Source organism: Cydia pomonella, chromosome 14 (genome assembly GCF_033807575.1).
Source record: "Cydia pomonella isolate Wapato2018A chromosome 14, ilCydPomo1, whole genome shotgun sequence".
Taxonomy (NCBI): domain Eukaryota; kingdom Metazoa; phylum Arthropoda; class Insecta; order Lepidoptera; family Tortricidae; genus Cydia; species Cydia pomonella.
This window is the reverse complement of record NC_084716.1, coordinates 1,097,242-1,121,500: the sequence shown is the minus strand read 5'-3', so window position 1 is coordinate 1,121,500 and position 24,259 is coordinate 1,097,242. Positions and strand designations below refer to the sequence as shown.

Sequence of the window (24,259 nt, the reverse complement as noted above, 5' to 3'; positions counted from 1 at the left end):
TACTGCCACTCATTTTACTCCCTCGATCTCTTTTGTTATTGCTTCATAATTATAATGTAATGTGTTATAGATTTAAATCAAATGTACTTATAATAATCATTTCACTTATTTATTCGAAAATGCATGTTGCTTGCTATTAAGAAATGTAATTCCAATTAGCACGTAAGGTTGAACTGTAAGTGTTAATTGTATGCTAAAAAATATATCAAAAGTGAGACTACCGTACAGAAAGGAAACTTCCTACAAAACCGAAGTTTGACAGCGATTCAGGGCCGATATGTCCGTTGGAACTATCCCTTTCGGCTAATTATGGTTGTCAAAATTAATATAATTATCTTATCTGTGGTTGCGACGGTCTAAGTATTGAACATATTTTGTATGGGGGCCCATTATTGCATGTAAAGATGGCGCAATTATTTAATTTGTGTTTTGTGTTTGTGCATGCAAAGGAACTTCAAGTTTTGCTAACCCTAATATTTGCTCGGAGCAATACTGTGGCGAACGAAGCCGAGAATGCCCGAACGCTCTAGTTTCCTCCCCCTGCCTATAGCTGTCGGCCCTGCATTTACTAGTAAAGTGAGGCATGTGAAGCGCTTTACTAACGCGTCTCATACATTTAGACGTATTAGGAAGTAACATTTAAAGCATTTAGAAGTGTGACTATGAACGTTGCTTCCGTCAGCCGAATGAAACGAGGCAACCGGGATAATGTGCAGATAATGAACATGCGCCGGCAACTTCTCATCTTGTACGCCATGTTTAACATTTTCGCCGCCACGTCAATGAAGTATTAAAGTGTCATCAACGCCTCGTCAAAAACGCATACAAACCACTGCACGTACGCATGCACGTATACTATTTCGGTTATTAATTTATTTCGGTTTATTTTTGTTTCCTTTTGTCTGTTACCTTGCGTGATTATTTCGCACTCGAAGATCAGCGCTGGAAGTCGTCAGCAACATGCTGAGATGAGGCCATTTCGTGACACTTTACTCTCACTATGTTCTCTTTTATGTATGCCTATTACTGTTTGTGTGTTTATGAATAAAACAAATTCTATTCTATTCTAATTCTATACAAACCTGAGCAAAACCATTACTTGATATGAAGTCGTGGCGTGTGGGGCACGAAATGTACTGACTTTATATCAAGTCAATGGCGGCGAAAAGGTTAAGGCGGTTTCCACAGTGTGCGGCACATGCATGTTTGTATTGAATATTTTTGTGCCGCACTGCAGTAATCTCCCACAGTCTAACTCTACTCTAGCTAGACTGAGGTAGTTTACTGCAGAAAACGTCAAAATGTAAATTTATATTACATTTGACATTTTCTGCCGACTGTATTACTTATGGATTACGGTCGCTAATGTCTTAATCGATTTTGAAATTTGCTGCAGTAATTAAATTAAAATTAAATAATAATTGAATGTAATCATGCATGACCCGTGTAGGTGATTAGTATATAACGACCTTAAATATTAATCTCAAACACGTATACTGGGCTAGACTTTGATAAAATAAAATAACTTTTTATTAGCAATTCAGTCGACAGCAATGTCGCGCTGTAGTACTGCAGCAGTAATGCTGGGTTAGTCTGAATTCGAACGTCGCCTTTATCCAAATATACCTAACGAAAAAAATCGACAGCAAATAAAATCGGCCCAAAATTAAATTGACGTTGTAAGAGTAAATCGGCTTCTCAGAATTATAAACAGAAAATTCCTACAAAAAATCTCGCAAAACAGTACAAACTGCTCTTTTGAAAACATCGAGGGGCCGAATGAATTGGCCGCTTTGCTAAGATCAAATTAATTTTGGCCCGGGCGTTATTAAAGAACAATGGTATTGTATTTCGTTGCTCGGAAATTCTGAAGAATCTCTTTTCGGGGATTTTTTGTCCAACTTCCAAGGTCACGTCTTCGCTAATTACTTAAAGACGTTTATTTATATTTAAGGTTTCTTAAAAATTTGCTCGTTAACGATATCATATTACAAGTTCAAATAATTGAATATATCAGGGGTAAATGCCAAAAAAAGTCACACGGAATCTATAGCCTCACCTCGAGCTTTCACTGACATCTCGCTCGTACTGGTATATTAGTGCGAGCGAGATGCATGGAAAGTAAGTTCCGTAGACGTTAGCGAATATATCAGTGTCAAGTCAGTGACTCGTTGTGTGGTAGCCGCACTTGATTCCGCCCGATTCGAAGAATGAAATACGATAAGTTCTGGTTTAGATAAGTTCTCATTAAGATATCGTTTGTATGTCGTCCTCGTATAATTGACAGAAGCAGCTCGATTTGGGCAACCAATGTCACTTTGACGTTAGAAATATCGTAGATAGATCTTATTGGGATCACAGCGGAATCGAAATAAACGTCAGTTTTGACATGTCGTTTAGTTATCGATCTTTTAAAGATCTTTCCAAGATCTTAAACGTGTCTTAATCATTCTTCGAATCGAGCCGTATATTTTAATTGTTTTTCAGTTGCATATCGTTAATTCGTGGCCTTGCATACCATAGCACTAGGGATCTGATTAGTAAAATTTTAAAAATAAGTATATTTTCAAAATGATTTAGATAAAACATAAAAACTCGCTCGATGGCCATTTCTTCCATCGCAAGTTTCGTTCGGCGCGCCATATCTTTTGCTTCCTTCTAATTTCCTAACTTCACGCCCCCTTTTAGGCATAAAGCTTAGTTCATATAGAATTGACACATTATTAGCAATGTTTAAAAAATAATAATTCCTTCACCTTCAAAGTATTAATGGTGAAAATATTATTTTTCTAGCTTTATGAATTTTAAAGTTTTCGACCATGAAAATTGAGAAAAGGAGATTGATCGTGCACAAATACTTCGAAAATTCTTATCGATCCCGGACGAAGACAGCTAAGTCGCTTAAGATGCTAAAAACTAGTATTTGTAGGGTCATAAAACTAATCGGAGGTCTGGGATAAATAACAAGATTTTGAAAAAAAAAGTCCCAAGGTCACTCAAACAAAATTCAGGACAGTCTAATTACGATTTATCTCAAAAATTCACCTCAGAGGTGGCTATAAGAGCTATCGAGCAATAAAACAGCCAAATCGGACTATTGAACAGATCCGACAAGCTAAAACACTAGCTCGACTATTGTACGACCCAGTATTGACAAAACTCGAAAATATTACTTGTTGTTGGACGACAAGACGTATGTAAAACTCGATTTAAATCAACTGCTCGGTTCGAAGTTTTATCTGGCCATTAATAGAGGTGATGTACCCGAAATATATAAGTTCGTGAAACTTGACAAGTTCGCCAAAAACATATGATATGGCAATGAATTTATAATTGCGGCGGTAAGACGAAAAGTTTTATAACATAGTCAACAATGAAGTCGGACCTTTATATTAAAGAGTGCTTAGAGAAATGAGTATTGCCATTTATTAGAAGCCATAACGGTCCTGTGAAATGTTGGCCAGATTTAGCCAGCTGTCACTACTTAAAAAAAGTTTTGGCATGGTACCTATGCTAATAATCAGGCCAATTACATACCCCGCGATATGAATCCTCCGAATTGTCCCCAATTTCAATCATTCGAAAACTACTGAGCAATTATGAAAAAAAAATTAAACAAGACTAGTCAAATTGTCCAGGGTATCAATTCATTGCGATCTATAAGAAATCAACACGCCAAAAATATTAACAAAAGTGTTGTCCAGAAGATGAGGAGGGTCAATTATGAAACAGTTCGTAATTATTTACATAACAGAGATTTTTTTTAAATTTATACATATTTGAAAGCTAAATACATTACTATTCAATTCACCATTCATAACTTTCTTATTTTATTTACTTAAAAAAATGAAAATCTTCTAATGCGTACCAATTCTATATGAACTATGCTTTACATACCTACCTACAAATCATTAGTGTAAAAAATATACCAAACATCCAAATTCCTCAAATAGCGGTCACACAGAGTTAAGAATACCTTTTTAGTGTAAAAACCACCCGTAAAAGACAGCGCCCCTCGCTAAAGAAAAACGTTTTAATAAGATGACGGGGCGGAATCCGGGCCCGTCAGGGTGACGTGTCGTCCATCAAGCGCCTCTTCAGCGCGCTGCGTGCCTGGTACTTGCGGGGCGTGATGTATCACTTAATTAGCTTTGGAAGCCTCCTTTGACTTCTGCGAGCCTGGTCAAGTGATACGGGGGTGTGAAAATAATTGAACCTTAAAAGACATTTTACGTAGTAATTTGGGCAGCCATCGCGAGGGAACTTTAGTTACCCTGTGGCAAAGAAAAAAGAATGGAAGGAAAACAATAGTGGACCCTATGTAATTGTAATATGGTTTACAAATTGTCAGCTAACAGTATAGAGATGAGTGTGCATCACAAACTTGCGTTTATACGCTCATAAATGTGATGAAATTTATACGCTCATAAATGTGATGAATGATTTGCATGTTTGTACCGAGTCACACAAAAACAACAGAACGGATTTGGATAACATTTCATAAGTATGTAAATAGGGGAAAAAGTAAGGTAATACGAGAGTAGTGATGGGATGAGAAATCACGGGCAGATTAGGGTGTTCAATAATAGTAAGAGGCATAATTAATAAATTGATAAAAATAATTGGCATCGATCTCTCGTACAAGTTATACAATCAAAGAATTTAATTTCTGTACCACTTCGTACTACGTCGGCAGCAAACGAGCATACAGCCCGCCTGATGGTAAGCAGTCACCGTACCCTATGGACGCCTGCAACTTCAGAGCTTCTACATGCGCATTGCCGACCCTTACACTCCGCACCCTCGTTGAGCTCTGGCAGCCTTACACACCGGCAGGAACACAACACTACGTGTAGGGTCTAGTGTTATATGTGTTTGAAAGTCGCTGGGGACCTAACAGGTACTATTGTTACTGTGACAAGGTACAAAATGGTACTAAAATTAGATTCCTTGACCCTATGTCGAATCGGTGCAAATTATATTTCACTCTAATCGAGTCATTTAACTTCAAACTCGGATAAATACACCTGTCAGATTTCGCTATTTTTGGTTTTAAGACAAGGTAATAGGGTAGATATTTCCTAAGAGGGTCGAATGGATTTATCCGAGTTTGATGTTAAGCGACACAGTTATACTAAACAGCGACACTGGTCCTTTACAAATTCTTCATTTAAAGATATTAAAAAAGCAAGCATAAAGACAGTAAATCCACTAAAAGCTATTAAGCCGGGTAAAGAACTTACGGTAAATAAAGACACAATAAAAGCAAGTAATAAAACTAGAGAGAAGTAATTATGTGGGACCTAAGCCGGCGCGCGGTAAGCCCGGCTGAGCCGCGGTCAGGACATTACTTAATAAATGGAAAGTAACAGATGATAAAAGAAATTGGTTAGCACTGCAGACACTGCAGACTTGTCTTTACCGCAAATATGCTCAACAGCCTGTCTGCATTTCCTGAGGTTTATCACCCCGGTAATTCTCTACCAAATCGCTTTATTTGATTTTAATTAATGAGTCACATTATACTAGAGTCATTTTAACTATTGTAGTGCCAAGGAGAGTTGAAGTTCAAACTGCGATCGTACCACCTTCCGTGTTATGTGCATACAGCGGGTTCTTGGTGCGGGATTTTATTTTAACTTTGTTGTAATATAGTGGCAGAACCGACTGCAAAATTTCGTAACAACATGATACCGCGATGAAATTCCTAAAAAATGAGTCTAAGTTCGAAGTGCGCGTTGGAGAATCTGCCATCTTGTGGCCTGAATTAGAAAAAATAAATTGTACATTGACACTTCACGCTAAAGCAAGTGCTGCCCTCTTCAGTTCACGTACGTTTTGTCGTGCATAGGTTCTGCCATGTTGTGGGCTACATTGAAAGCGTAAACTTGTGCTGCCCGCTCCCGACTATATATCCCTATATATAAAGGTATTACTTAAAGCCTATATGAAGTAAAACTAGGCCATGCACGAACACGAGATTAGAGAGATCAAGAACCCGCGAAACAAGTTCAAAACTGATACAGAGGCGCTAAAGACGCATTAAAAGCTTACACTTTGTACGGCCAACTCGTTCTTAAGCATAATCCTTCTCTGAACGAAATTAGATCGATCGCCTCTCGAGTAAATGGCCAAAATAATATTTCAATTTCATGTTTTACCTTTAGCTTTAGCGTATAGCTGAGCCGGCAACTCAGCACTCTTTAAGTAACTACTGCAAGTTATTCCACTATTCCTGTTGGTCTTCTGTCTGCCTATGTATTGATATTGTGTATTTGCAGCAAACAAATAAATGCTTTATCTATTTATCTTTTATGCACGGAGAAAATTAAATGGCTAGAAATAAACATGTTTTTGCTGTCTATAATCGAGTGACTTGGCTCGGCTCGGAAGGAAAAAAATCTCGATTGTTCTGTATAGGTTCGTAGATCACAAATAATTCATGCTCAAAAAAATGCAAACAGATGACCGAAAATTCGGTCAGGATCCTTATCAAACTTATCATACACAGACGAGAGATTAAATACTTTTCATCACACTTGCTCGAAAAAGATCTTATTTCTTGCAGGTGTGCTGAAGGACAAAGGCCCATATTGTTCCCGTGGGGATTATGGATTGTGAAAGAAAAAGCTATAACTCCCTAGAGAGTGGTCGAATCTTACATAAAATTAAAGCTGGATCTTTTCTTTCTTAAAATATATAATTCATGTGTATTAGTATTGCCAACCTGCAACTGTACGTGCTTTACCAAACGCGTATCACTGAAAAATACCCTAACTTTGAAGGGTATTAGCTGAAGTACAGACTTGTCGGAAAACTAATTGCAGGTGATAAAATAACGTTCTAATAAAGTAGGTTCATACAAATAAACTATGTTACCTATTTTATTAATGTAACACTGATTTTTAATCCCTTTGGTAAAGTATAATTTTTCAGAATCCAGCCGCGTATTTGAGTCTAACGTCAATAAACAAGTAGTAGATTAAGCCGTGATCAAAATTTTTAACTAATTATATTACGTTTTGATCAGTATAAAACAAGCTTTCAATTCATGGCAAACTTTTTTTTATTTAAAGCTTTGTATTACACTTTATCAGTCAAAACCTTTGTGACAGAACTTATGACCCAACTAAGTATCATAACTCTGGTGGGAAACTGAAAATAGGAATTACCACGGGCACACTTGATAAGATGCGAAGTCGGTGGCCGGAGGAGTGGCGCTGATTGTCACAATCACACGTATCTAAGGACGCAGAATGGACGTGCGCCGCGTGCGTACAGCGGTGGCAGCATGGTTCCATTTTTATCACCTGTCACTATACCCATCACTTTCGCGCTTACATACTTGTTAGAACGTGACCGGCATGGTGACAAATGACAAAGAGGCTTTATAGAATGTCTAATATTAACGCTAGCGGCGCCCGTTGGAACTGATTTTACTCCATAATCCAAACTCCATTCCATTTAATAATTGTTGCTATCTGGATTATGATGTTATTTTTAGATATTATTAGAATTTATTTTTGACTATCACAATATAGATTCATATATATTGACATGTGTAATAAATAAATCGCAATCTAGGTATTTAACGAAGAAAAGCCGACGAAATGAGGGCAGCACCAGTCATGCACCTAGCCACACCTAACGTTAGTTCAATATAGCTTTAAAACGAAATAGACGCTACGATTGAAACCACGAGTGCGAGAGAGACAGCCGATGAATAGTGTACCATTTCAAATCATGATCTGTGATGCTTTATTTATCCTGCACTAAATTCGGTTAGAAACTTAGGAAAACATGCAAGCTTTACCATTACACCCTCGAACGGTTTTTATATTGGTGACTGGTATTTATATATAATTGTACGGAGATAATTATAGTCTGGCAAAACCCAATTTATCAGTAAATATAACATAACATACAATATTCATCCCTTTCTTTTGGGTGCTAGTACTAGCGACAGACAAGGACAGTATGATTCTCTCTGTCTATGTTTGAAATGAATGACCAAACTATACCAAAGAATTTCACAGACATACTCGTACAACTGCACTACAATTCATCGTCGTTTATGACAAGCGCAGCTGTCACCAGCAACCTTCTGGAAAAGCGCTTCATATAAATGAGATCCGAAAATTGTTCTACTGCAGAATTTGTAGACGGTTACATTCCATGAAATATTATAATATATGTACTTACATAGTACAGCTATAGAACTTTGAGGTATCCGCAGCAGGGCCTGATTTAGGGGAGGGCAACCGGGGCTACAGCCCCGGGGCCTCCACAAAAGAGGGGCCCCCACAATAGAGACTTCGGAAAATTTACCATTTTACTTGGAAAATAATTTGGGCCTAGGGGGCCTCCACTCTTTTATTGCCCGAGGCCTCCAGACCTCTAAATCCGGCATTGAACCGCAGCCAAAATGGTCATCAGCCATTTTTATCAGAAATTATAAAGTGTAAGTACATCAGTGTTATTTAATACATATGACGATCTGTCTGGCCTAGTGGGTAGTATGTAGGATAGAAATAATTAATATTGACAGTATATTGTAATGATTGTTTGGAGTGAAATAAAATAATACATAAATTGGAATGAAACGAAAGCATGACAATATTATTAATGCGTTTCATTATATCAGAATTTAACTTTTATAAACCATTTATACAATCGATATCAATAAAATAAGGCTTAAGAGTCCGCAGCAAGCTCGGCCGATTTTCACCTTCCCATACAAATGGAGTTTCGTTCTTATTTTAAAACTACGTCTTGGATTGTAATGGAACTTTGCACATACAATGACATGAGGTTTATCCATACATCTAATTAGTTTATATAGCACAAGCATATAAAACAAATGAGATAGAGCAAAAACAAGTTTTGTGTGAAAAACTTACATTCACTGTATTTTTTTGCTTTGGTATCTGAAACTACATAAACTAATTACAGGCATAGATATACCTCATCCCGTTGTAAGTACAAAGTTTCAGAGGAATATAGCTAGTCGTTTAAAATGAGAGCGTAACTACGTTTGTATGGAGAATTGGGTTGCTGCAGACTCTTAAGAAGTAATTTTAAGTTTTCACTCTAAAACGAGACCATTTTACATAGTTCGAGACACAGTTAGCCGGTTTTTCATACCTACATTACATTTTAGGTAACATTTTAAATTGAATATATTTCTTTTTGAGAAAGATTCAAGATGCCTTTGGGGGTAAACGCGGTACTTTTCAGCCCATACATTCAACGTATGCACTGTTATCTAAATTTATGTGATTCCGGTAGACGATACGGAAGACGAACGACGACAAAAAACTACTCCTTTGTCTTCTTAAATCTGGGTACACACATAAGTAGATAGATGGGGAACATAATGTCTGACATATGTCCACCTCTAACAGCAGGCAAATGTAAGCCCTTTATCATCGCAATTTTCAGCTTATTTTTGCACATTTTCGGCGTTATCTTAGTAAATCTGTGTAGAATAATCGGTTTTAACTGTTTAAATTTCATCAGCTTGTTAGCATAGACACGTAAATTTAGAAAGCTTCACAGAAATAAGTCAGGAGCTGCAAAATTTGAGGAAATTGGATGCCAACCACAGTCACTTTTTCTCGAAACTAATCCAGCAAATAACGTGTTCTACACAACACATTTGAGAAAAAAATACTTGCTGCCAGACGTAGACATTTGGCAGATATTATCTTCCGTTTACAATTGCCAACCCTAAATAATACGCTACGGATACTGCTTACCATCAGGCAGGCCGTATGCTTGTTTGCCACCGACGTAGTATAAAAAAAATATATTTATGAAAAAATATTTAATAAATTTTGCACTTAATATAATTAACATTTAAAAACAAAGTGTATCATTCTTATTCACCCACCCTGTAGTTACGCCTGTTTCCCGGAGGGGTAGGTAGGTAGGTAGATCACATATTTCCACTTGCCATGATTCTGACACTGACACACCTCTTGCGCTTCCTTCACTTTCATACTCGTAACATTCCTGATACACGCTCGCGGGTTTAGGGTGCTCCTGACCAGGCCTTTCTTCAGGATTTTCCCGATTTGATCAGAGAAAGGCCGCCGAGGTCCTTCTAAATACCTCTGTCACTCTACAAATCTGGGTACATTTTGTTTTATATGGAAATTCGTGATTTTCTCTTTGTTATCACAATATTAATTTAGTTCTTAAATTAATATCTGTCTTATTACATTGTAACGTTTAATTTTTGAGGCCGAATATAGCGAAAGGTTGAGATAACAATTGGCAAAAGAGCCTTTCAAAAGATAAAACTTTCGTTTATACTATTTGCTTTCCGACTGACGTTTTTTTTTGGCATTTGGTAGGTTTTTATTTTTAGTTATTAATTCAAAATATAAGTCAAGAAAATGAATAAAATAAAAATACAAAAAGTTGCTGTTTCCGCCCGGGATCGAACCGGGGGCCTTGTGCGTGTGAAGCACACGTGATAACCGCTACACTACGGAAACTTACTTACAACGTCGCAAATTAGCCACTACGTGCCACTAGAGCAATGTTTCTTTCTCTTATCGCGCGGTCACGTGTTACGCGTTGGTGTCATAAGATATGTAATATCTTTATTGCTTTATTTGACAAGAGATATGTTGTGTGTAGTCCGCTTTACAACTAAATCTTAGATTTGGTGTAGGCGCTAGTTTTTGCGTAATATGTACGTTTAATTACGTAAATTATATAGTAGTAGTTCGCTCTTCCGGCAATATGTCTCTATCTATCCCTCTTCACCGCACTGGGTTCATGTCGAATTCGTTTTCCGTGCAGGCGGCCCGTCTTTGGAACGGACTTCCCTACGGCATCAAAAATGCTCAAAATAAGTTTGCATTTAAAAAATCCTTACGGGCTTTCTTTGCTAGCAGAATGAAAAAATAATAATGTATGGGTAAGCTCTATATGTTTTGTCGTTATTTATGTATATATTATAAGAAATATAAGTATGTATATTTATGTATGTATGTATTATGTATGTATGTAATGTATGGTATGTTATTGTATTATATTTGGTTGTTGTTGTTAAAGTAGCACCGCCCACAATCTCTCTGCTTTGCCTAAAGGTTGACTGGTAGAGAATGCCTCATGGCATTAAGTCCGCCTTTTGTACTATAAGGTTTTCTTTTGTGCAATAAAGATTAAATAAATAATAATAAATAAAACCCTTTATTGTACAAAAAGAAACATAAACCAGGAAAAAACACACTATTTGTACAAAAGCCTTATATCACCTTTGAGCAATTGAGGGAGAATTGGAGAATGGTAGAAATCAAAACTGTATGTTATAAATCAGTGTCATATATATTAAATAACAGATTAATTAACGTTACATCACAAACTCCAATAATATCTGAAATAACGAGATGGCCATTGATGAAGATGCTTTTACTAATGAAGACGCAACATATGACTATGATATTACAGATATTATTAGAAGATATTAATTAAGATAACTATAAATATCAGTAATTAGTAATAGTATATAGCTACAAATATTAGAAAATAACAAACTGATGAACGAGTCTATTATGAATGGAAACTGAGACAGTGTACAGTTAAAAGATTTTGGAAAAAGAAGCCAAACAACATGAAAGTCGCTAGAGACCTCATACTATTGTTACTGTGACAAGGTAGGAAATGGGTCATAAATTAAATCTTATGACTGTACCTAATAACATTTAAACAATTCCAATGAATAATAAAGAGGTATGTACAGTCAAGTGTAAAAATATGGATGCACAGAACTTACATAGATATGTCCAATAGCTCGTAATTCGTCGACTTAAGAGCTATGGGACATATATTTGCGCAACTTGTGTGCACCCATATTTTTACACTTGACTGTAACCTAATGTTTATAAAAAAAAATACAACTATAAAACGAACTAAAACCCGAAATATTATGTTAACATAATGTAACAGTGTTAATAATTCAATAATATTCAGTTCAGTTCAGTTGGATCGGCAACCCAAGGTTGTGGGTTCGAATCGCACATTGACTAAGAGTAGGTATATAAAAATAAAACAGTTGACAGATTGAAAATGTATAGGATTATGATTGAGTACTTTTATGCAGTAGCATATTTTAAACTTATAAACATGCTTCAGTAGGTGCTTTGACATTCAGTCATTTCTTGCTTGGAAATTCTATCTTACTAGGCATTCTTTTTCCACTGCCTCTATCTGAAGAACAAGTAAAATCCCTCCATAAAAAGGGCTTTAATTCAGTACTAATGCAATCTCCAGTACCAGGGCTGCATGCCTGGCAGATCGGGCCTCGTTAAGAGGCGCCGGGGGGACGATGACTGGCTGAATTGCAGATCGTTTCGGGACGGAGCGTTCAGATAGGTCGACGAGCGTGGGTGAGTTTAAGGGTACACCAATGTACTGTGAGCCCATAAGAACTATATATGATATGATATATCATAGCAATAGGCTTAGTACAGGAGTGCCGCGACGGTGCCGACGGTATTAATTAATACAGGTAAAAAAACGCGGGTAGTCTATCTTGCGCGGGAGATACTATCGCGATGCTCTTGTGCTAAGCCCACAGTGATTTTAAGGTTTTGCTAAGACTGACCTGTAACCTAGGTAATAACGTAGAAGGAAAAAGCCAAAGAAGGTGAGGATGTAACAAAGAAATACGAGCTAATACTGCCATTGTTCTTACAATAGGGAACGTGCACGTTAGAGGGTCTGCCATCTTGTGTCCTAAGTCGGAAACTTAAACTTGACATTGACACTTCAAGCCAAAGCAGGCGCTGCCCCCTAAAGTGGACGCACGCTTTCTTGCGCGTAGGTTCTGTTATCTTATGGCCTTAATTGGAAACTTAAACTTGACATTTACACTTTGCGCCAATGATCAAGGGGTTCCTTGGGATGTGAAACGAAAGAGAGGAGGAAAACTCGGGAAACGATTCCTGATCTACTTACATCGACGACGTGTCAAACACAAAAGCTGTCACTCGGATCCTACGTCTCCGACGTGTTAAAACTGCACTTAAGTCTACGTTACTCTGTGGTCTGTGACGGATTAATCGGTCTTCGGCGTTGGACCTACGGAGCGGATATATCCGTCATTAGTATCAAAAAGGTTAAAGAAGCCACCGGAATTAACACTTCGAAGAGAGACCTAAAAAGTAAGGAAAAGAAAGAGAGCGGAGCGCTCTTATATTGGTTTGTCGCACAAAAACTTATCCTTATCTATCGAGCTATTGGAATAAGTACTTACATGCGCGCCCAAAGAAGTTAAATGACTATTGAAGCATAGGGGTCCGAAAGATGCGAAAAAGGAAATCCAAAACTTTTTGGTGGAAACGCAAGCCGCACTAAAGTCCAAAGTATTTTAAAATAAATTAAAGTGAGAAATTCCTTTTGCACTTTATTCGTAGAAAATAATGGAATTAAGCACAGATTTGAGAGCGATTACTCGGTATGGTGCTAAATCGTCCGCGGAAGATATCTGAGAACATAGCGGGGGAAAGCATTTAGATTTCACGCTCGAACTGACAGTTCAACATTTGAATGAAAGTAATTTATTTGCGAACAATTTAGTAACTACAAACAAAAAATAAATTAAACTAATTGTCAGCAAAAAGGTTCATATATTCATCGGTCAAATCTTACAAAAAATCTCCTAAAAAAACAATGCGTGATGTAAAGCTGTATTTTGTGTATGATATTTGGAGAACTATGTTTTGCAAGCAAATAAAAGTTGTGCATCCTGCGTAATTTGCGAAAAACCGTTTCAGTTTTTGCAGCTTTATTATAAAACTATGCATTTTTTGTCAAACTTGCTATATAATGTTGAAAGTACATTAAATTCGGAATAATTTATGCCGATTTACAGCGCCGTATGTCAAATAGTTTTTGAGATATGCTAAAGCTAGTTATAGTAATCATCTGTATATATCCATTATGTATATTGTTATTGTCAATAAAATAATTTAAAATATTTTGTGAATATCAGAATTATAAAATGTTATTCCGATCCAAACACTAACAAGCAAAATACGTTATTATAACTATAAATCTATTTATTGACAATAACAATATACATAATGGATATATACAGATGAATACTATAACTAGCTTATATCTAAAAGAGGCCCTTGAGGCATTGTACCAAGGATGCTGGCGGCATTTCCTCGTTGTATCGCAATACTGATACGTTGTGCGAGGAAGCCGCCAGCTCTTCGGTCTTCGTTATTATTATGTTGACAATAAATATTTCATTACTTTCTTTTTCTTCAAAGTCAAGAAAAAAAGAGGAGGCCATCTTGAAAATTAATATTAAAAGGGTTAGTCGTGATCTACTTAGTAACAGGATAACATAAACCTGAACAGAGCGTAATAGCGTGGGCGGAGAATTGACAGCCCAAGTAAAAACCGACGGAAGGTTTATAACAAAAAGTATTTTTATGACAACAATACCGTTAGTTATTTTGAAGCAAACAAACTTCATCAAAGGGTTACCTGTTCTAGTTTAGAATTAGGATCCCAGAAATTTAGAGGAGATATTTCTAATTTTCCAAACAACGCAGTGGGTGGGCGTGGATTGGTATTCGACGAACCCGAAAATATAGAAGCCGATTTGGGATATTGGTTAGATTGTATAATTCAAGTAAATACTTTATAAGATTAAATGAGGAATCAAATTGATTAAGCCCTTATAAAGCGCAAAAGGGTTAGATTGATCTAATTCGACATCAGGACGCCAGGATTCTACAGGAGGTATCTTTAACTTTCTGGCATCTACGAAAAAAAAAAGACAACAGGAGTAGCGACGCCCACAAGGAAAAAAATATGGGTTCATTGGATAACGTTGTCTCTTTTACACAGTTTTGAAGGAATAGGACCGGTTGTGGTCTTCTATGGAGCAGGTATAAGGGATTCTTGTGTCATACATAAATTATACTCATGCTTTTTCATTTTTTGATCAATTGTGTATGTATGAATTGTTTGTTTATTTTCACTGATAACAAATTTTTGAAATATACCTACAATGATATAAACTTCAGTTTGTGCTTGATGTACGATTATTACTTTTTGCTTTTTTTACAAAATATCAAGCATCATAAGATTTGTGTTTCGAATATTAACTTTGTTTTATTTGTGTTAAGGTAGAAAATCAGATGAATTATAAACTGTACCCATGTTTCGGTCAGCATTTCAACAAAGTTTGTCAAACCAGTACCCCTAGTGGAAATAAATTCGATTTCCAAACGTGACGTACGCGTTTGCGTTTAGTCTCATTTTGTATTGGATTTAGAAAGAGCGCGCCAAGCGGGACGTTTTGAAAACTCAAAATCCTATACAAAATGAGACTTAACGCAAACGCGTTCGTCACGTTATGATGTCGATCAAATTTATACTAGGGGTACAGATCAGTTAACAAACCAAATCCTATAAGTCAAAAAAAATCTAAGCGAATAATGATTTATGCATGATTTATAAAACAAACGCGTTTTATAGTCAAGTGAAAGGGTTAATAATGATCTACTTAACAACCAGGATCCTATGCGCTACAAGAAGTTATTTTTGGGAAGATTTGGGAGCATCTTCTTGACAAAAAGCGGGTCATTATATGCGCGACGTGGCACTAACGGCAACACAATTAATTGCCCATAGGTGGACCTTACGGCTTTGGAATAACGTTTACGATGCTCAGTTAACAGTGAGAAAGGCGGCACGACCGACAAGTACAATTTTGCACCTTAGATGATTGGAATAAGGCTAAAAATGTAATACATCTACTTGACATTGTATTATCTAACTTTGGCCCGCCCTTTAAACGATGAAAAAAAAAAAGTTTTACAGTGGAAAAGGGAAGTAGTTTGTACTCGTATTGTTAATATTGCTAAATGGGACAAAATACGGAATTGCAACCTATTCTGGCTTATTTTTTACGCATAAAATACAAATTATGATAGTATAGTTGACGAAAATATAATTGGCGCCGATTTTACATACAAGTTGTTCGAAAGATCGGTGCAATTTGTATTTTGTGGACCATTGTAAGTTATGCATATTCGAAGTGCAATGACAGTTATGTTACTCGTATATTTTAGTTAAGTTTATAAGTTTTGTTATGGAATATTATAATCAGAATGTTTTTTTTTATCAACCCCCGACGCAAAAAGATGTGTATTATATGTTTGACGCCAATGTCTGTCTGTAGCATCGTAGTTCTCAAAAGGATGGACCGATTTCGATGCGGTTTGTTTTACGTGAAAGCGAGTTTCATGCGGTAGTTCTTAACTATGTTTGATAAAAATCGATCAGCAGTTGTAAGAGTATCAGATATTTTCCAACATTATGGCATTTTTGGCATCAAATTGTTTTTTTTTTGACATTTAATACGTAGGGTTTTTTTTAAATTGAATATTAATAATTGGGAGCATCAAAATCATTTAATATTATAACTATTTGTTAAATTAACCACAGGCAGCAGTGACTTATTCAGAGCGTAGAGATACCAGGCTATCAGAAAACGCAGGTGTAACGTATAGTCAGCTAAAGAGTAAAGGTAGAGGCATACCTGTAAGCTGGGCGGGCAGTGGTCCAGCAGTTCCAGCATGTGCTGGATGTTCTGCGCGTCTTGGATGACGAAGTTGAGCTCCATGTCGAACTCGCCGCCCACCAGCTGGAACAATGCAAAAATGGGTTAAAACAGTTTTTAAAGTGCGTACCTATTTTAGGTAAAGTCGACTACTTAGTTCGTCGCAATATAATGAAGAAGATTATTGTGTTTTTGTTGATTCCACTGAGTGCCTCATGTTCCTGATATGTATAGTAGGACTTTGATAATCCGTACACAGGCTAATCCGAACGTCGCTGTAATCCGAACTCCCGAGAGTCCCTATCTTTGAGGAACAAAGCTTTTGCTAGGTCAATAAATGGAACCCGACAGACGACATTGGACGAGTTCTTAAAATGATTCCACATTTCACATGACAATTATTATTGAGTTTCTTTGTTTTCGTAATTTTGGAGTCTCATTAAATAGGTATATTTTTTCAGAATACCTACATATACATACTTATGTTTTATATCTAACATACTATGTATAATCGGAATGCTCCATGAGTTCGAACAGGGGGTTGTATTTTTGAAGTACGGATTATCGAGGCCTTACTGCAGTACAAAATTAGACTTTTTCAACTTCTAAATGTCTCTCAAAAGTTCGCTATTTACTCATATAAATGTAATAAAAACGATTTCGGTTACAAAACATAATCAACAGATAACTTTTTGGACTTCGCCCGGCTTAAACGTTATAAGAAATCATAAAATAAGTCGTAAAGCTGGCCATACTAGAGTATGCCTACGCAGTTTTGCCTGTACAGTTCAACTGCATAGGTAAAGCTGTAAAGGAAACAGCACAGTCGAATGCCACACACGCTCCGTTTTACCTGTGCAGTTGATAAAACTGCATATCGCCAGCTTTTCATGTTTTCTTTTTGGAATTTTATGAACCAAACTAGAGACAGGTAAAAATCTACGATGGCGCCATCTGTACAAAACTTTGACAGTTGTAAACCCGATTACCAAATAATCAGCAAAGATTTTTCATACACACGGTGCGCGTTGGATCAAACTGCGTGAATAAAAACAGATTTATACATGTTTTATTGTTATTAGTAAGTAGTATAAATTGGTAGCGTTTTGGTTTGGCGCAAATCCCAGTGTGCCCGCGCCCTAAGGTGTAGAGTTTGTGGAGTAGGGCTTGTAGAGTTAGAAGCTTGGCTCTACATGAGATCTGTTAACTTTTTGACAAAGCGAGCCTTATGGTATCGTCTTGGCAACATTCTGCATGAAAACGTTTTTGGTGGATACTTTACCATTTACATTAGAAACACAGACCATTTTGCTCTACTAAAACAATACGAAAGCAAACAGCAAAACTATTTTTGTTATCATTTTAAATGCTAATGTTGTCCGGCACAAATTAACATTGCATGCCTTCTGGGAAAATTTCGCTTACGGTAACCAGACGTCACGATTTTTCAGAACGTCCCGATTTGCAGCTGAATTCGGCCTTGTCCGAAAATTTCGGGAATCCATTTAACAGAACATTATCCCGAATTTAGATTATTAAGACTCATTATTATTACTAAGCGGTTTTTTCTGTCTAGCAAATTTTTTCATTGAGACATAGATAAACTACGTTTATTTCTTTCCTTGATCTGCAATCCCTCAGATGGCCAAATCCTCAATTGGCTTGTAAGAGTTGCAAGAGATACTCTTAAGTTGTAAATATATACAACAATATTGACCGAGCTTGAGCAAAAATGCTTCACATTTCTCAAGCAATGCTTGCAAAAATTATGAGCCAGTTCGATAATTATATGGTAGGTATATTTTGGCGATTCCGGCGATTCAAGATGTTCACGGAGACTACAGCTCACATAGCTACTAGTTATCAAGTGTCACGTATCCCGAATTTTAATTCCAAGTCCCGATTTTTTAATGTGTCCCGTAATGCTGGACAGACTTGGTAGCCCTAGTCCCGCTATTTACATACATCCCCGTTTCCGAGGCTACTAATGGCGGCAGCTGTTGCTAGTTTCACTAATTTCAGTCCGGTTTCACTAATTCCAGTCCGGTTTTGCGCACGTTTTGTTCAATTCATTTGTATAACGAAAACAGATGTTTCCATGGAAACCATGAATTCAATTTTTACATATCGTAAGTGCAAGCAGAAAATACTTTGAAAAACACTCGATTTTTATTCTATTTTATATCACGCCGCCTATACAATACTATACATGGGTTTTTTTTTAATATTCTCGAATTAGGCAGCGTCTAAGCAGGGTAAAATTTGTTCACTCCTATAACATGAATTCCGGGTCTTGTTACATTTTTTTCCACGTTCCCGGGCCATTGTGGCACACAATAGTCGCCGGGTACAGCAGCAGAGGGATTGGTCGCGCAAATTGAATGTCCGACACGACGGCCATTGTCCCGATATAGCCAATATTTCACCCCGTCACAGATTCTGACGCTGGGTTTGTAAAAGCTAACAAATATAGAAGACCGACAACGGTGACACTATTGTTTTTTTATACTACGTTGGTGGCAAACAAGCATACGACCCGTCTGATGGTGAGCGGTTACCGTATCCTATGGACGCCTGCAACTCCAGAAGAGTTACATGCGCGTTGCCGACCCTAACACTCCTAACCATCGTTGAGCTGTGGCAACCTTACTCACCGGCAGGAACACAACACTATGAGTAGGGTCTAGTGTACAAAACCGCCCACTTGCGTGCTTCGTTGCTTTCATTAAATGAAAAGTACCTGTTTTTGTTTAACCTTACGGCAACGGGAAAGCAAATCTCATCATCATCATCTCAGCCATAACACGTCCACTCGCTGGCCCAATATTACAGGGTTCTATAGTTCACTTTTATAGAACTGAAGAACATTGTCATAGTGACATTGTGTCCAATTTCAACTATCTTGAAAATATAACATAGAACCCTGTATTGGGCCAGCGCACTGCTGAACATAGGCCCCCTTGGACCTCCACAATCTCCACATGTACCGGTTGGAAGCGACCCACACCCAGCGTCTTCCAGCGACCTTAATATGGAAATTCTTTTTAAGCAAATCTAATTGCTGGTTATTAAAGTCAAAAATAGCGGTAAAACTACAGTTTTCATACTAGATCCCAAAAATCTGTAATAACGAATATCAAGTGTCACGCGGTGTTGTATCCTAGAGGTTGTCACTGTCAGTCCTATATTCACAAGCCTCAGTGAATCTAGTCTCTGAATCTCGAGTATAGTCATATAATAGAATAGAATAGATTTTATTTGTATTTATTGTACATTGTCATATTGCCTAAAACTAATTTTTACATATAACATTGAGAAAACAATGTCTGTGTGTTACCTAATGAGATTATAAAAAACTATACTGAACATAAATTAATTTAAACATCTTTTCATTATATTGAATTAAACATATTAAAATGTCAAATGAAACAATTATAAATAGCTTATCTTATATACAATAATGTTATGGTTGGTAGTATAGTTAGGTACTGGTGCTAAAAGGGTCAAACACAATTTAGACAAAGGTCACTTCTGTGGACAATATCATAAAAGATAACGATCCGTTTTTCTTATTTGAGTCTCCTGGAAAAAAATTATACCGCCTGTAAGGGTGTAGCGTAAAAATTAGCTTGATTCCGTTTACTTTGCTATGTCTACCTGTCTACAGGAAAGACGCGAACGAGTTCACCATACTATAAAATGTGTATGGCCAAAAAGCTCGATTATCCGCTGACACATGGTCGGCTGTAATAAATCGTATGGGGCGACGATATCGGTCACTGCAATGCGTATGTCGTAAATAGGCTACTTATAGCAGTGTCTTTATCACCGTGTGGCCATACGCTGCTGAATATATATAGATAATGTATGTGCAAGTTGCGGATACTATGCAAATAGTACTAAAAGTTCCAGAAATTTTCAGGATTTTTTACAGGAAACTTTCATTTTGCATAAACTTATATAGCGTATTTTATCAGTTACTACCCCTTAGCCATATTTTGCAAGTAAATACATAGGTATACAGTATGAGTTCTATGACCGAACAACTTTTTCGACAGAAAAAAAACAAATTCCCAAAAAAAAAAAAGATTCATTGGAAATATCAATATATGAAATGAAAAAATCACATTGTAGGAGTATTCAACAAGATAGCTCAGCGTAAACAAAAAACAAGATTCGTTTTATAAACTGTGCATAGAAAAATACTTCTCGAATGAAACAGTACCTGCCTATTTTATTTTCCAAAATCAATTCACCTACACTTTAATACGACATCGTAAATTAATAATGGTTAATTAACTATGTAGTTTTCTTATCAATAATAGTCAAGTATTTACTCCTCGCTAAGCGCTTTTGCTATAAACAATAAGCCGTATTTTACTTGCTTTGTGGGCAGCAGATCCTCTTAACGTAAGTTGTTATGATTGAGAACCGCCCGTATATTCCCAAAGCCTCGCGATGAAAAGTGAGATCAGTTCTCAAACCCACCAGTATAACTCGAGACCCCCGGTAACTATACGTAATCTAAAACTCACATATACTGGATTATTCGAGTCCTCGATTAGCCCAAGCTCTGTAAGCAATCGTAATGCTAGCTGCTATCCCGAACGGCCCGAACCGGCCCGAGGGACCGTTCCCGAGTTATTGATACGCTCCGTACCAGGATCGCATAGCTCAACCGATATCTATGCAAGTGCATCGATAGTTTTTAGACCTTAATACAACGTCATAAGGTCCTTTACAGTTCTTCGAAAGCCAAAGAGTCCCATGTCTTGTAGAACTCTTATTGAGAAAAGACATTTTAGTTCTGCGTAAATATGCTACGCGTATACTGCGTTTAAGTTTAAAGCGTCCATTTTTATTCGAGTGAGTGAGAAGGATGGATGATGTTTTTTGTCGTTCTCGGGTGCATTGTAATTATGAATGGCCTGCTTATTGTTAACTTTTGAAATCGATCTCGGAAAGGGGCCGGGGCAATTCTCTTGTTAGTTTTGTTTTTGTTTCAATTGTGTACATAACTACGCCGTTATTAAAAAGCGCGCTACAAGCCAAATGGCCATTAATTGTTTGTATTAATCTGTCATTTTGACTTATGTACACATTTGTGAGAAAGGGATAAAAGACAAGCAAAACATAAAATAAACATAGTACACACACACATACAATAGTGATATTTTTTTTAAATCAAGCTTTTCAATCTCGTACTCTTACTTAGGCAACTCGGCAAGCTGCGTTGCCCAAATAGGGTACTCGACTGAAAAGCTCTATATTATATCACGATTGTATTTGTATTCTATATTCGACGAGGACGTTTACGATTATAAATTGAAAAGTGCGCAAATTGCACAATCTACTATATACCGGGTGGATTTTCCAACAAAAACTAAACCAACAGGCAACAACCACCCCATATTTAGTGGTGAAAAAATAACAACCCCTATGGTGTTACTGTACTAGGCTAAGATAAAAATAGAAGAGCATTTTTAACAATGGGGTGCAAACCGCACACAGATAAAATGTATCCCTGTTTGCAAATAGACACACACATACAAAGATGGTAAACCGGAATCAACCCCTATGGTGTCGTAGTACCAGGCAATAATAAAAAAAAGGATATTTTTAACTGTGGGGTTGTTAAAACTGTAATAAACCCCAGCGTTTTATTCGCCTGAGGAGTCGGTTTTTTAAAATTGCTGGCCACACATATATAGAATACACGTGTGTAGCAAAGTCACGTGTAAATATGATCCCTTGTACCAGGGTAACAGAACGATGCAGGAGGTTGCGTGGTAGTCTTCATCCAGTCAGCGGCAGTAATAGCGAATCATGCGAGGTTTCCGAAAATTTTTGAACGCAGTCTAATTTATAAGAGTGAGTACTGTACCTACCTTTATAAACTGTATACATATGCATGTATACTTCATTAAAAAGTTAATTATGTCGCTATAAGGTGTCAGTACTGTTAAAACTTCAGTTTATGTAGATAGAATGTAGACTTTGATCAGATGTCATAAGAACTATATTATTTTCATCACACTTGCTTGAAAAAGATCTTATTTCATGCAGGTTTACTAAAGGACAAAGGCCTATATTGATCCCGCGGGAGTTATGGATTATGAAAAAAACTATATCTCCCTAGGGAGTTAATTTAAACGAATAAACTAGATAAAAATGAGTTTTACTTTTAAAGTTACAGTTAGAATATTGTTACTCGAGTCTTTAATTCATTCCAGCCTGCGGCTGTCGTGAATATATAGACTCTCGTACAATATTTCACTTACCCACCTCGTTGCACAATGTACTATTAAAGCATGAAACGGTAAAGAGACTGAGAAACCGAGAAATTCACACTGCCCAAAGCGAAAACTCCGTCAGTATATTTTTTATTCAAGTCTCATAAAAACTATCACCCTCCAGAATACAATTTTATTTCATATGATACTCAAATGATACCAGCTTTCCACGAACAGGTGATTAAAAACGAAAAATAAAAACACATTCACACCCATCGCAAAGCCAAGTATGCATGCATATTTAAAATTTTATTAAGTGAGTTTTCCACTTTGGCGCGACCGCGGGGGTGGTCGACGCGGGTGGGACCGGGGGTGAGACGGAGTGCCCCTTCACCCCGGGGACGGAATGGAAAAATTACCACAACGCGCAAATTAGCGGAAGATTCGTATTTCCATATTTGGGTGTTTTTATTTTGACAGTTTGTTAACTTTTAAGTACGTAAAACAATATTATGATTACACTTTAATGTGGATTTATGATCAGGTATAGACTAAAAATTAATAATCTGTAAAAAACAATGGTGAAATGACAATAGGAGGTCAGACCTTTCCTTCGTTAAAAAAGGCGTCTACAATATATTGCAGACTAAAAGTATCTATTTTATAGTTTTGAACAGAACCATTACCTAAGATTATTCTTCGGTCTGACATCGATACGCCTTTCCGGGTCTACAATCACTAACAATTAAGTTATGGGTCTAGTTACTAAACTTTCAATGTTTCTGACACCAACAAACTAATTGGAGTACTCCAATTTCAAAACAAGTACCATAACAAATCATGATAGCAAAAACAATCAATAATATTGTAAATAAATATTATGGACAATTTTACACGGATCAACCTAGCCCCACCACAATAGGCTCAATAAGGCTTGTGTTGTGGGTACCAGAAGATGATATAAAGATATAAGTACGAAGATATATGATGATGATGATATATATAAATACTTATATAAGTGCATATACATAGGAAACAAAACAAATATTCCTGATAAATAAACAAATAAATGCCCTTACCAGGATTTATACCCGGGACCTCCTGCTACGTAAGCAGGGTCACTCCTGACTAGGCTACGTCGTTAAACCAAAATACAGCTAATGTCAACAATATCTGTTTAAATCACGTCATTCATGTCACATTCAAAATTAAAATAATATTCAAATTACAATTTGAAAAAATACATAAATAAATAATATCCAAATTTGATATCTTTATCAAACATTTTAAATATTTCGTCACTCACACGCTTTAAGAGTCCGCAGCAAGCTCGGTTCTCCGCACAAACTAAGTACATTGCTCTGAAACTTTGTAAGTACAATAAGATAATGCCTGTAATTAGTTTATGTTGTTTCAGATACCATAT

At 36.7% G+C, this 24,259-nt stretch overlaps 1 protein-coding gene and 1 non-coding gene across 17 annotated transcripts in view; both read right to left on the bottom strand.

Moving 5' to 3' along the window:
• The window catches only part of LOC133524685 (neurobeachin), a 963,862-nt gene that overhangs the window by 428,612 nt on the left and 510,991 nt on the right, over nt 1–24,259 (bottom strand). For all 16 annotated transcript variants that reach the window (XM_061860799.1, XM_061860801.1, XM_061860790.1 and 13 more), the window contains exon 2: nt 16,580–16,684. In XM_061860799.1, coding sequence (XP_061716783.1) covers nt 16,580–16,684 — 105 coding nt within the window. The remainder of the gene's footprint in view (nt 1–16,579; nt 16,685–24,259) is intronic.
• Nucleotides 10,430–10,502, bottom strand: Trnav-cac (transfer RNA valine (anticodon CAC)). Its single transcript has one exon. It is a non-coding gene; the product is annotated as a tRNA-Val (tRNA).